This window comes from Pelecanus crispus, chromosome 3 (genome assembly GCF_030463565.1).
Source record: "Pelecanus crispus isolate bPelCri1 chromosome 3, bPelCri1.pri, whole genome shotgun sequence".
In the NCBI taxonomy this organism is placed as follows: Eukaryota; Metazoa; Chordata; class Aves; order Pelecaniformes; family Pelecanidae; genus Pelecanus; species Pelecanus crispus.
The window spans coordinates 68,961,393-68,976,239 of record NC_134645.1 but is presented as its reverse complement, the minus strand read 5'-3'; the positions used below and the strand labels follow the sequence as shown (position 1 = coordinate 68,976,239).

Sequence of the window (14,847 nt, the reverse complement as noted above, 5' to 3'; positions counted from 1 at the left end):
GCTTTATAAAGCTTCTGCTGAGCTCACTGTCAGGTCTTCTCCAGAAAACAATACATCTTTTGCTATCTGATTTGAAATATGTACTTCCAGTTAAAAATATTGAGAAGCGGCCCTTTGTCAGTGAGAATACTTTATCTAGAGATCACCACTTGGTTACTTTTTTCTTTAGCTTGGAGGTAATACACAGTCATCACTGAGCAATGTTCATTCTCATGCGATGGAAAAGAGGTATCCAAACACTTTCCTAGTGATGCTGGGTGTTTTATGAACAAAATGCTGGTGCTCACCTGCTGTTAGCTCACTTAGCATCCACTTTTTATTGTTCAATAACTAACAATCTTTGTGATATAATGCTTTAAAGTAACTGGTTGCAGCAAAGATACTACAGCCTGGGAGGAAAAGATGGATTGTAAAACAAACTTTTCATTAAAATGTTTTCCATACTATGAAAATATTTAAATGGCCTCTTTAATATAATCATATAAAATAATTATGAAGATACAGTTAAGAGACCAGCCAGAAAGTCCTATTTATTAATCAGATACTGCTAAGAGCATGGTATGTCCTCAGAAGATTTTTGTTGACTCCTATAGAAAAGCCACTGGCTGGGAGAAGGTGCTTTGTTTCACCCTTTTAGATGAAACAGGAAGATTCCTTCGGTTTCTGCATGCTTTCCTTTGCTAGCAAATAAGAATATTTTCAATGGTGCATAATCCATGGACAGGAGTCGTGATGAAGCCATCTCTAAGTGTTATCATCAGTGATGCTGAAGAGGAGCACTGCTACACAGTTCTGTCTCTAAGTTCATTTACTTGGCTTATTTCTAGAGCTCCCACACCAGTGTTACCCAGGGTTTGAGTTTGGAATCATATATTCACCTACTTATGGAGTTTTCCTGTTGCTTTTGGAGCATGATCAGATTTCAATTGATTAAATGAAATGGGGGAAAGCTCTGGGGAAAGAAAGGGGAAAATGTTGAGACGCTGCTATTCATAGGTGCAATATACCATGGAGGATGCTGTGGATATTCACTAACTGAAGATCAGAGTATGTGCCATTTATATTCCTGTTGATGTACGTAAAACTGAGCTAAAAGGGATGTCACTTAACACGCACGCTGTTTGAGGTTCCGTACTCAGTGTAGTATCTGATGTTTGAAAGAATTGGAAATTAAACCAAAACCAGCATAGCGTGATTTTGAAAGGGCACGCCTTCCTCCTAGCCCAGTATCCTAATCTGCTCCACCTTCCCAACTCTCTATTTCTGCCTCCCACCTCCTGCTCCTGCCCTGGCACCGCACCGGCAGGCAGGCGGGCTCAGCAGGGTGGGTGGCACAAGCGCCGGGGCTGCCTGTGACACAGGAACAAGGCACTCATTCCTGTGCAGCTCCTGATGCCTGCATGATGCATGATGAAATGAGAGGGAAGCAGCCCAACCCTGGCTTTGTATTCCTGATGAGTGTCCTCTTTCCAAGGCGTGAGCAGTGCCTAAGTGGTGCGTAATTTACCTTATGGGCAAATTTCATTCTCTGCTATTGCATTTGACTTGCGTACCTCTAACTTTAGATAGGAAGAGCAGTGCTGCCAGTATTTGGTACTGATGGCAAACCGCCTGGCAGAGCTTCCCAGGTGGTTGTTACTGATGCATTCCACCAGCTGGAAGAATTCCTGTCATTGTCGTCATCATCTACATTGCTAATTTAATTAAAATAGCCGCTCCGGAACCTGAAATGAGATTAGGTTCCTATTACGCCCGATGCTGTACAAAATTATGATGGATGATGGTTTCCAGCCTGAGCAAGCTTATGGGTTAATTATGTTGCAGAATGGCCTGTAAAACCTATTTGTTTAAAAAAAACTGTATTGACCATTTGCATGTTATTTAGGCTGGTACTTGCTCTCCAGCAGCAGTAATTAATGTGATAGCATACATTTTAAATAAACAGAGAAAAATTCTGTTCCCGGTGTTGATAATATTTCCTAAAAAAAAAAAAAAAGTTTGCTAGCAACTTATTTTCAAATCTTTCTTTGCCTTTCTGTTTAATTTTCAAAGACCATAATATAATTTCTTCTGCATTAGTGAAATGAGCTGACATTATTATTTCAAAGCCCAGTCTTTAATTAAGAAGTACCTGCAAATACATAATCTTTCTAACTCAGCCAGACCATCTTAAAATGATGATTTAGAAAGAGCATAAAATTAAATAGCAATATTTTGTTCAGATAAAGAAATACAAATCTGCAGAAGGAAATATATTAAAAAGAATAAAATTTATGGACTTTGAGATCAGCAACTAGCTCTGATAGAATCCAGTAGATTGTAATTTTGAAAATGAGGTCAATGTTGAGCAATCAATCTTCATCATTTTACAGCTCCTCCACCTCATCATCATCATCATCATCATTTTACAATTCATAATGACCTTCATTGCTTTCTGAAACCTTGGAGAAGAAAAACCACACAAAGGGATCCTAACAGAATTTGGCTAGGTAAACCAGACATCAAAGGCCAGGGGACAGGTGGAGAGTTACAAAGATGAGGAAAACATTACTTAACGATAGTTGCAAAATGCAGTGTCAGAAAATCGGAAAAGTGATTGTGGCTACTCCCAGAGTTTTAGTAGCTTTTCCTTCTCACTTGTTTGCTGTGCCACTACCGGTAGTCTGGGTTCTGCTTTTCCTTCTCTCCATCATTCCAGCCTGCTGTTTAGCCAAAAAGGAAATGTAGCACCAATCACGCGATGTTATGGCATAGTCCTTATACTGCGGCATAGACAATGGTAACCCATGGAGGGAATAAGGCTCATCTGCTTCCACAGAAGAAAACATTAAAGACAGATTATGCAATGGGACTCAAAAAAGAAGTGGCCAATTGAATACATTCATAGAATATACCCTCTGTAATCTGTTGAGGACTGGAAGAAAATATATCAAAAAACAACTAGAAACTCAGGGGAAATTCCCTTTCTCTATTGCTTTGGCTGCAGTGAGTTCAGAGCAAAAGGTGTCAATGAAAGATGTTGTTAAGAGGCCCCTAGGACATGACTCAGTTTGAGACTTGCAGATTTCTACATAGCTAAATATCCAAACTTCTATTATATGCCTTGCTTAAGCTCAATGCCCCACAGATGGGTATCTAGTGCCATTTTAAATGCCCAGATGTGTCCCACCTGGTTCTCAGCTGCTGCTTCATTGGTGCTGGATGCTAGCTCCATGTAGACATCTCAGGTTCCCTAAGGCACCTTAGGTGGCACTGGGCAAATGATTCATATCCTAAATATGCACTGACTACAGCCTGAGTTTAAACAGCCATTCTGGCTGTAGCTATAATCAGTGCTTAGACATTTACCATAATTATAAACACTTACCCATACACATTAAATTTAAGAGTCTTAATCTTGAAATTCGTCCCACAGTCTCGGTCTTTCAAGATGTACCACAGCTTTCCTATATAATTCTATGGTAATTTGGCACCTGTATTTTTCTGAATCTGATTCTTCCTTTCACTCTTTAGCCTGGTCCCTGAGTTTGGTACCCTCATTACAGAAAGTCTACAGCTGTATGCAGTAGGGGTCAGGTTTCTACCTTCTGCTACAGCATGAGTAGAGAGAGAGGAACAACAGAAGAAGCCTTGGCTTCTGTCCTAAGAAACAATGAAGATGAATATAGCAAACGGGGGTATGTCAGACACTGGGAGAATGAAGTGAGATTGAATGACACTCAACTACAGGCATAAGGTTTCACAAATATCTCAGTTTAAAAACACCAACATTTTATGATCACTCTCTATTCAGGACATCCCTGAAAATAACACATAAGCCCTCTTTCTCTTCTCCTTCCTCCAGACATATGCTTTAGCTTTAAATATTTTAAATACCAATATTTTTTCTGACTGGGGTCTTAAGACTATGGACAAAACCAAAAATGTTTTGAGATAAACACATGTCAGAACAGATTACAACATCCCAAAGCTGTAGGTCATTTGTACTAGTAGAAGAAACTGTTCTTGCCATGCAAAAAACATACTGATAAGATAAAAAAGAGGGAAAAGAGTTTTACCATTTAGTTTATTGCATACATTAAAATATGCAGCTGCTACAACAATCACTATATTACACTCTTTTCCTACAGAGTATCTGCAGTGCAATTCCTTTCTTTTGTTCTTACACATGTAGGGCCTGAGTAATTTGCCTACTGCATTTAGTGGAAAATTGACTACTCTTTTCAGTAGGCTATGGGGCATCTGCTGGTTTCTTACTATTAGTTACATGCTTTCTGTAGCTGTTTGGTTTTTTAGTGTTCGTCACTCAGAAAATATGCAGCTGACTATAGGACGGAATAACTTTTTTTAGAAGGCACTAAAAATTTGAACAACCTTCAAACCTAATAAGAGTTTTACATGCCATTAACAGAAAAAGACAAAATTACTAGAGTTGTTACTTAGCTGCTTGTTAACTTTTTATAGAAGAGTTATTAATGCTTGCTACAATATAATTTTTTTATATTTCAGTGGACACTACTGAGGAGTTCAGGATTGTATCTCCCATATGTGGCCTTTGGCTCAGGGGCATGTCCCTGTGGGCTAGAAAAATAATGTAAAAAATATTGGTTTAACCTTGCTCTCTCACCTGCTGTTGGCCACTAGCTTAGGTAGACATTTGACCTCACCTGTAGTTGCATCCTCATGCCTTTTTGTATTTAAAAACTGACATACACCCTATGTAACTTTGTTAATCAGTACCACCTGCTTTGTGTGAAAATTAAACAATTTCCTGTGAAGAAACTCTCTTCAGAAACAGGCAGCAACTATTTCAGGATACCTGAGGAATAACATGGACAGGGTCCTTTTTGGAGCTGATTACAGCCCATTTTCAAATGCTTGCCAACATCACATAACAAATGCAACACTTTAATAAGGTGTGTGTGCTGGGACAAATGTTGTGGAAGGTGAGTCACAGAATGGCATGCCTATTTAAACTGGGGATCTGCCCAAACCAGCTGTTTTAAAAAAAATTAGAAAATAAGAGGAGAAATACTAGCTAAGTGGATGTTGAAGAATATTAATGAGAGATGCTATGACATACTATGCTCTTCTACAGTACACATGAAGGCTCTGGTCATTCCCGGTACAAGTCTACTGTAGATGTCCTAGAGCAAAAGATAGCATGAGTTAAGGCTAGTTTCACAGCTTTCCTGAACCAACCATAGAAAAATAGATAGAACAAGGGACTGCAGGCAGAACTGAAGTAAACAAACCAAATTAGAATGTCAAACAGAACTGAGGGGTATGAAATACAGAAGACTGTCTACTATGGTGTCAATTGTAAAGGGCAACCAGCACAGGAGGTAGACTCCTACAGCTACCCCAAGAGTCTTTGCTGCTTTCCTTTAACTCTTGGATGCTCCTACATGTAGCCAAGACCCTATACTCCTACTCATGTTGTTTATCAGTCTGGCCACAGCAAATATTTTTACATATAAAATTGTCATTACGAGGCAAGAATACTGGGAAGTTCAACCACCCCCAGAGCTGTTGAACAGCAGCTGACAGCTACCAACACAAGCCACATCTTGCAAAAAATGTCCCAGTCCTTCTGCAATTGTTTTAGTGTAGAGGAAGACAGGCGTATAAGCCATAGGCAATGCCCACCCCACCCCAATGTAAATGCAGGCCACTCTTACCATTAACTTGGTGGGGTAAAGCAAAGGGTCACATTTGGCACAGTGTCGATCAATGGAAATGAAACACAGATGAAATATGGAGGTCAAGCAAAAGAGTGTGTCCAGAAAGGTGTGCAGCCTACAGAAGTCATCTCTGAAATACCAGCAGCTCTCTACAGACTGGATGGTGCTGAAGGGCAGCATGGACAGCCCCAGGAGGATGTCAGTAAGGGTGAGGGAGAGGAGCACTAGGTTGGTGGGGGTGTGCAGGGCTTTAAAATGGGAAACAATGACAACGACAAGCAGGTTCCCCAGCACCATGATCAGCGTGCCCAAGACACAGGCCAGATAAATAGCCAGCTGGACCCCAAAGGGGTTTAAGGTCCTTTAGCAGGAGCCATTCACCTCATAGCACAAGGTGATGAGCTTCCCCTTCTCCGCAGTGGGGCCCTGACCTGAGCTCTGGCCAGCCTGCCCAGGTCCCACTGCCTCCCCTGGCTCTGCCACAAGCCTGGAAAAGGATTCACCTTCCAGCAGAGGTGCCAAATTACTAACCTGAAAAAAAGGTAATGAAAAGGAAAGTTAGAGGGAGAGATTCTGTGTCTTTTAAGCAAATACTTTTATTAAAGTCATTGGACAGTTTCCATATTTCAAGTGAAAAAATGAGCCTGATTTATCTGTTTTATATCTCTATTGAAATAAAACAGTTCCAGAACAATGTATGCAACTTTTGTGGAGTCATTGTTTATATTATATCTTGGTTTTCTTTCAGCCAATACTGCAAATAGTGCAGGAAATGCAGCAAATCCAGAGGTGTGTGAGTAAGCAGTCAATAAAGAGAAGGTTTGCCTTAGAATGAAAACCAGTGCTAAGTAACAGGCATTGCAAGACAAAGCTCCTTAAGGGATTTGAAAGCTGACTCTAGTATAATGGTACACTGGTTCTTGTTAATTTCCCTGGAAATGAAGTTCCAAATTAGTTATGATTCTTTTTATTAAGTAGAAGCTGTGAACTGTTTATTTTAAAACAAGTAATATCTGATTGCAAAGGAAAACCCCACAGGGCAATTTGTTCATTTTATAGTGTTCTGGCTATGGGGATATATATGTATATCCATTCTGTTGATGACATAAATATTAAGCAAGACAAACAGAAATATTGTTATATGCCCTAAAGATTGCCCCTGCTTTTTACTTATGAAATTGCTATTTAAGTCTTAAGTTATTTCATTTTTAATTTGAACTGTAAGAAATATATGATATTAATGGGTTATAAGGGATTATTCCAGCAGTCTTTCTAATAAATCAGATAACAGAACAATATGATTTTTAATAGTAAGACAACTACAGTTAAATACATGAAATTTTTCTATATGTATTTTAGTTCTTGAAATGACTGGTATAATAGCTGGAAATTATTCCCACCTTTCCCATCTTTCCCAGCAGCAACAAAACATAATAGCAAATCTCTCTTAATTGTATTTCCATAAACTTTTAAATCAGGAATACTTACAGTAAAATATCTCTTTTTGTAGATGTGGTGGTTTAATCCCAGCGGGCAACTGAGCACCACAAGCTGCTCGCTCACTCTTCCCCTGGTGGGATGGGGGAAAGAATCATAGAATCACAGAATCATTTAGGTTGGAAAAGACCTTTAAGATCATCTGGTCCAACCATTAACCTAACATTACCAAGTCCGCCACAAATCGGAAGAGTAAAAGTGAAAAAAACCTCATGGGTTGAGATAAGAATAGTTTAATAATTGAAATAAAATAAAATAGTAGTAATAATATTAATAATAATGATGATAAAAGAATATACAAAACAAGTGATGCACAATGCAATTGCTCACCACCCGCCGACCGATACCCAACCAGTCCCCAGGCAGCAGCCTGCTGGCCAGCTTTCTCCTAGTTTATATACTGAGTGTGATGTCATATGGTATGGAATAGCCCTTTGGCCAGTTTGGGTCATCTGTCCTGGCTGTGCCCCCTCCCAGCTTCTTGTGCATCTCCAGCCTTTCCAGTCAGTACATCATGGGAAGCTGAAAAGTCCTTGACTAGCATAAGCAGTACTTAGCAACAACTAAAACATCAGTGTGTTATCAACATTCTTCTCATCCTAAATCCAAAACACAGCACTATGCTAGCTACTAGGAAGAAAATTAACTCTATCCCAACTGAAGCCAGGACAGTAGAATGGGAGCTGTACTGCAGTGCACTGAACTCCTTTTCTAACTACATGTCTACCACATGTCTATTTGTTAATGGTTGGACTTGATGACCTTAAAGGTCTTTTCCAACCTAAACAATTCTATGATTCTATGATTCTACTGCCTGGGTCAAAAGCTTGAGATGTCACATAAACCAGAGGGAGAGGGAGTCCCTATAGGTGACTAATATACCTTAGGGGCACAGAGAGACTGTTATGCATTTGGCAAAAATTGCCATTTTCTAAGAAGAAGTTTAAATGCACACATGCTCTGCTGCTGTTGAATCTCTGAAGATTTATATCAGAGTTTGCTTTGAATTTTCTTTCTTATGGTGTTCCTGCAAGAAGATACAGCTGATGCCAGCTCATCCTGGGGCGTCAATGACCCTCACACCATGGAGGGCTCCCTTGCCTGCTCCTGAGCCTCGGTCTCCCCAAACCCATGTCTTTCACTCCAGAAGGAGGTACATCAGGTACCTCTGGATTTTCGTTGTTTCCTCTGTAGCAGTCCCCACTTCTATCCCACAGTATAAGCTGGCAGAAGAGGTGAGTACAGCAACCTTCACTCCTGGATGATTTTGTGATATTTCTTTGATGCAGTGGAACAGTCTGTTTAACACGGACATTACAGAGACAAATATCACTCAGGGAAGGCCTGGATTTTTCATCCTAGACAGGATACGGGGTTTTAAAACAAGCTTCTTGCTTCTCAGTGAAAGTTTTGCCAGTGCTCAGATCCTCAACTCTCATCTCTTGCTCAGTCAGGGGAAGCTCATACCACCTCCTTAAGGGAGGCTGATGGTACATCTCTCAGAGCTTGTCTTCTTCATGCCTGCTCTGCAATTACTTTTCTACAAGCTCTCCAATATGACTGCCATCCTTCATCTTCCCTAGTTTGAGTTTCTTCGGTTAAGAAGTTGTCTGTGGCCCAGCTCCCCTCCCCTCTCTCTTGGTGTTTTTGAGGCACTCTGTGCCAAAGGCTGCTGACTCCCAGCAGAGAGACTGTTAGAATAAGGCTGAGGCAATTGTTTAGATTGAATTTTTAATACAAGAAAGAGCTAAAGTCAGCATCAGTTTCCATATCATTCTGGTTTATGTCAGGACACGAGTAGCAGCTATTACTATAGGGATTTAAAAACTCCTACAAGAGCAAGATATTTTTATTTTTTCAGTTTTGCTTCAACAACAATTTAAGGCAACATTTCCACACTATTAAAAATCCCAGTGCAAAAAGGTATAAATTGGGAATAGTTCTCTGAAACACTGTGCTTAGCTGGAGACTTGCCATAAAACTTCAAAGAAATTTGTTTCTCCTTTTCCTATTTCCACATTTTAATAAGTGGTCATTTATATTAAGATTGTCGAGGGTTTTGGATAGCTCTTGATATTAACAATAGGGTTTTTGTCCTTGATGCTCTGACATTTTCATTAGTTTTCATTCTTCCTGTATTTTCTATGCAATAAAGTATCATTCTCATCCAAGTGCTTTGTCATTCAAATTCCAAGTAAAATCACGCTCTTGTCAAAATACTTACCCTGTCTAGCTAGCTAGCTATTGTGATGTTTCTGAAGTGATTATCACCACCCCTAAAGGGAACAACACATAACAAAACAATCTCTGCTCACCCTTCCTGCACACATTACTTGTTGGAATCGCTTTGCATTTTTTCCCCTCTCTTCTATTCTGGTCATGGGAAAAGACACCAGTTCACAATTAAGAGAAGGCTCAAATAGTGACAATGTAGTTCTTCATACTTTGGAACAAGAAGAACTTTTTAATGTGTATCAACTTTGAAAGTAAGAATGCTATCACAAAATAAAAAATGCCAATCATACTCAAAATGTTCTTTCTCTTTACCCTTCCTTCTTCAGACAGAAGTGCTGGATATAGTCTCAAACTGAACTTTTGTTGAATGTACTATGCAACCTAGTAATCTACAGGAAAACACACAAAAAAATAGAAGGATAAGTGGGCTATCTGATATGGTTTGATCTGCAGTGAAGACATGCATAGCCAATATCTTTTTTTATTGAAACTGCTGCACAAAACCTCTAAGATCTAAATTCCTCTAAGTAACCTCTGAGTCTGAGTTCCTTAAAATAGAACAAGACAGTTTCAAATGATTATGGACTTTCTAAGAGGGCCACCATCAGTGCCCCTTTGCTGTGAAATTTTTCCTCACAGCTTCCAAAAGAGTCAGTCTGGGATCCTTAAATAGAATATAATAGTATAAGAAGGGTATGGGCTTACTAAGATGACCTACATTGAGCTAGCTAAACCTCAAATGTTGCATCACGTGTATTACAGCCATATAGCCTGTAGTGGAGCCTTTTGCTCTCCCTTGTAGTAGTGAGCAGTGATCATCTCTGAAGAAGTCTGCGTATCATATATGAATGTTTTATCATTACTTCAGAGTGGCGGAAGTGTTTGCAGAGTAAATACTCACCCAGCGCAGCTTAAAATTCTGCTGGGTGTAGTGCACCCCACCTCCGTGCAGACAGGGGGTCTCCATAGGGTGCAGTAAGTATTTTTTCTTATTATTTCTTACAAAAATAGCAGCATTTGGCCTTCAGTTTTGTAAATATGGAAAATTCTTGTCCGCAGCACTCACAAGAAATTGTTTCACCTGCTGCCTCCTGTTTTTATGTAACTGTGGCTTTTATGTTTTCCCACTCTTGGTTACACTGGTCTGTGTTCTGTCTGATTCAAGTGCTCTTATAGGACACACCTATATGAGCAGTTTTAGAAGCAGTACCTCTGTAAGTTAACTGGCAGCTTAACCATGTTAAAAGTGGAAGTGAAGATGGAGAGAAAAGAACTCACTGGCGTTGTCCCCATCTATAGCATCTTTGTCCAAATTAGTCAGCTGAAGGATTAAAACTGAAGAGGTTGTGGATTAGAGGAGTAAAAAAAAGATACTTTAGTTCAGGAAGTGAATTAAAAAAATTAATAAATTCAAATATTTTTTCTGTTATATTTGAAATTAACAACTTATATTTGTTTCAGTCTAGGATTGCCTTAACCCAAAATAAAATGTTTTTCTTTCAGTTTATTCATCTTGTTATCCTTTTATTGTCTCCTTTTTTTTCCATTTATGTCAAATGTGAAATTATTAATATCATAATAAAGTGAAAAATCCCAGTAGTTCATCATCTTCAAAACATTCCCTCTCATAATGGTTGGACTGGATGATCTTAAAGGTCTTTTCCAACCTAAACGATTCTATGATTCTATAATTTTTTTCTGTCCAGACTTTTTTCTGAATGTGACCTCAAAGTGCAGTTTTTAGTGAACTTAGTGTTTAGTGATGTGGCAGAGGAATTGCAAAAGATGTGACAGAAAAAGTCAAAATACCCACAGAAAAAAGTTGAATGTGACATACTCTGGTTCAAGAGTTCTCTGCAGAAGAATTCATTAATAACAGGTGTTAAAAGTAATCCCAGGACTGCAAAGGAGGGCTGCAGGTACAACCAATATAGCCCTTCCCCAGAGGTGCCGATCCCCTTTGCTGCTGTTTGCAGCGAACAAAACACATGTCAACTGGCAATAAGCTAACCAAAACAAGCAATATGTTAATAGGGCCTGTTAATTCACATTTCAGAAGAAAAATTAGAAACTTAAGATATCTTAAGCTGGTAAAAAAAGGAAAGGAGAAGGAGAAGTAAGGTGGCGTACTGCACAGCACTGGCAGAACAAAATGAATGAAGAGTTAATACTGAAATACAAGCCACCAAGTAGTCCAGCCTATCAAAAGTATCAAACGGCCTTCAACCATTTGGATGTGGCCCATGCAAAGCTGCCTTATTTTGCTGGGCAATTTTTTAGTGGCACAAAGTGGGCAGAGGTGGCAGAACTGCCCTGGGCAAGGAGCAGGAGAGCACATAGCAGGTTAAAGCAGGCCTCCCCATTGCTTGTCTTCTGCTGGTTCAAGGCACCTGCACAGCACTGACCTGCAGCCAGACCGCTGATCCCAGACTGGGCAGATAGCACTCGCTCCCTGAGATTTCCACCAAAGGAAGCAGAAATGGCCAATATAATCGCCCACAATTTCTTCCTTGCTCGGCTGGTGTGGGATCTGTGAGACTAGACGGGATGTTCTGATCCAAAGCTGCTCCATGGGCATCAAACATCACTTTCAAACCCTGTAGAAACACATTTCTTTCCTGTCTGACCTGGCAATGTTGCACTGCTGATAGCGTTACTTGAATGAGATATTGATTTCTTCTAAATTGTCACAATGAGGAGTAACAATCACTTTTCTGCCCATAATAATATTAGAAAAGCCAGATGTCCTGCATTGCCAAATAGGAGCACGCTCCTTTTGTACTCGCACAACAGAGCAGCTGCATGGCAGCACCTGACGGTCACTTTGGCGTCCTGACTGTGGGGAAGGGGCACGGTGCAGTAACCACTGGTAAGACAGAACTGAAGCTTTGCCCATGAAATCTTTGACAAATACGATGGGGATTTTTTATTTATATTTGATTTACTCCCTTTTTAAAAATCTAAACTTTAATTCCTCTGAGGGAACGTACCTACCTTCATAGATGACTATTTTGATGATAACTTATTTTCATAAGCAGTGCAGTGCAGCACACAGAGAGAGAGGCAGTTGTTCAGAGGCTAGACCATCATACCCTAAATCAACCCACATTTAAAATATTCTTCAGTTACAGAATTAAAAATTATTTTTATAAAAGCAGGCTGAGGTTGGTTTACCAGTGGTTGTAAGACTGTGTCTGGAGTCCTGTGAGTAGATAACGACAGCAGAGTGTTTTCAGCTGGAAAAAGTGTTTTGGCTCCATTCTGCTTCCCTGACTCGTTTGGAAAGTTTGACTAATAGATCAGTATGACTAGGGTGTTAATTTTCAGACAAGGGTATCTCAATAATTATCTCATGCGGCTTAAACGTGCAAGTTCATGCTGGCCCTTGGACACGATGGTTCTTCAGTGTTGTGGCCACGTAGCTTGCATCTCTGTGTGCACAGAAGAGAGTCTGGATAATGTATCCTGTAGATGTTGACCGTGTGTTGGGTCCTTTGCTAGCATCTGGACACAACATTTCTTAGGATATTGTATTATCTTGCTGAATGTAAGTCTACCCATAGGTTACCTGTTATTGTATTTGACAGTATATGCAAATACTGTAAAGATAAAAGAACCCATATAAATATTTGCAAAGTTTTCTGAAAGTAATTCCAGGAGTTGCTAATTCATTTGTAAAGAACATGACTAGTTAACCATCTTTTACAGGAAGGCAGTAGAGTACAGAAAATAGCAGAGTCTGAATATTGCACCTGCAATGACCATTTTCAAAGGTTTTTTGAAACAAATGATAAAACAAACCATAAATGATAGGGCTGCAGGCAGAACTGAAATAATCCAGCCAGAAGGTGGCATTGCAGAAGCTCTTAGGTGCTGAGAATTTAATAAAAAGATCAACTATTGTGAGAAAAGCAGCCAAGAACAACAACAAAACCAACCATTTCCATGATTACACATGGTGTTTCTGTTACATATTTCTGGTTTTGAAGGGATTCTGATTCTTGTGACACATGGAGAGTTTTAGTAATTTTTCTGCAATGTTTTCTTGCTCCAGAAAATATGTGGACTTGTATCTCTACCATCACTGTGCCTGGAAAAGAGGAAGCAAATGGAGAAGCCAGCACTCCTCAGCATTTGTTAAGTACAGGAGAAACACAGAAACTGCTGCAGATGATAGGTGCTGTATATTCTCCAATAATGTCAGTATTTAACCCTGAGAAAACCATGCTAAAGGCAAACAAGAATAAAATTGACTAGCTATCTAAGAAAATTACTTCTATCATAGGGATGGGGATTTTGGTGATGTAATGCAATGGGTCAAAGACAGTATAATTACAGTCAGGAGAGAGAAATCAGCCAGGAAGGCAAGGTGCTATACACAACTGCATCACAAGATGTGCAGAATTTGCAGGAGAGAGTCCCAAGGTACCAGCACGATTTGATGGAGCTGGCTGTGCTGTGGAGCATACACTGAGGAGAAGTCAGTTTTGACCGTGGAGCAGACCAGAAACTTGGTGAGAGAGTGGATTGCTGGAGATGATGGATGGAAACAGTCACAGACATATTTCCCCCCAATTTGGACAGGACGGTTCCACCCATGTACGTGTGCATAGCACAGGGGCAAAGCCCATGCCTTGCATTTCTAGGCCCTAAAATCTTAACAAAATCAAAGCAATACTACACCAGCTGTGAGCCCCAGGGGCTGGGTGAAGTAATGATTTGGCAGAATGAAGTATTCGCCAAAGTATTGCAACACAGCCAGTTCTGGGGAAGAAAAACAGATAAAACAAAATTACTTAAACATTGAAGGACAAAATCTGTAGGGGAAAGTTTTTTTGGGACAAAGATGTTCTTGAGCACACAATCCCTTCTTTGGGTCAAATCTTGCCTCATTTATTTAGAACGGATCTTTATATCTTCAGAAGTATCTTTAAACCATCATGACTACAGTGTTACTGTAGTAACATCAGGTCTAGAGACAAATGTGACAGTCGCAAGTACTGTGACTGTCAGTTCTGTCACTTGGCTTCTGAAGGATGAGGGGACAAAATCTGGCCCTTAGCTCTGCTGATGTCAGGTACCTGCGGTGTCAGTGTACTTCAGTCATGTGCAGGCTCTGAAATTAAAGTATCTGAGGGCAGGACCCCAAGCACAGGATGGAGCTCAGATGTCCCTAGCTGCCCGGTATGAAAATGCTGATGCAGGCTGGTGGCACAGGCCAGCTGCCCCCGCCCCGGCTGGCTTCGCCTGGGAGCTGCTGCAGCTACAGCCTCTGCTCGCAGGCACAGAGCAAGAGAAGGCAGCTCCTGATCAGAGTCGAACAAATATTTGCCTGTTCTCCTCTACCCCCCTGCCTCAGAAGGCTTCCTTCCCCTGCCTCTCCATCTTGCTCCCATCTTGCTCCAGAGCACTACCAGATTAATTATTTTGT

At 40.2% G+C, this 14,847-nt stretch overlaps 1 protein-coding gene across 1 annotated transcript; it reads right to left on the bottom strand.

Moving 5' to 3' along the window:
- Positions 1–5,116: 5,116 nt before the first annotated feature.
- On the bottom strand, positions 5,117–10,383 carry LOC104037496 (trace amine-associated receptor 5). The gene is given in 5 exon segments (XM_009491469.1): positions 5,117–5,285; positions 5,287–5,499; positions 5,501–5,531; positions 5,534–6,215; positions 10,318–10,383. Coding segments are annotated over 5 exon segments (1,161 nt in total).
- Between the last annotated feature and the right edge of the window lie 4,464 nt (positions 10,384–14,847).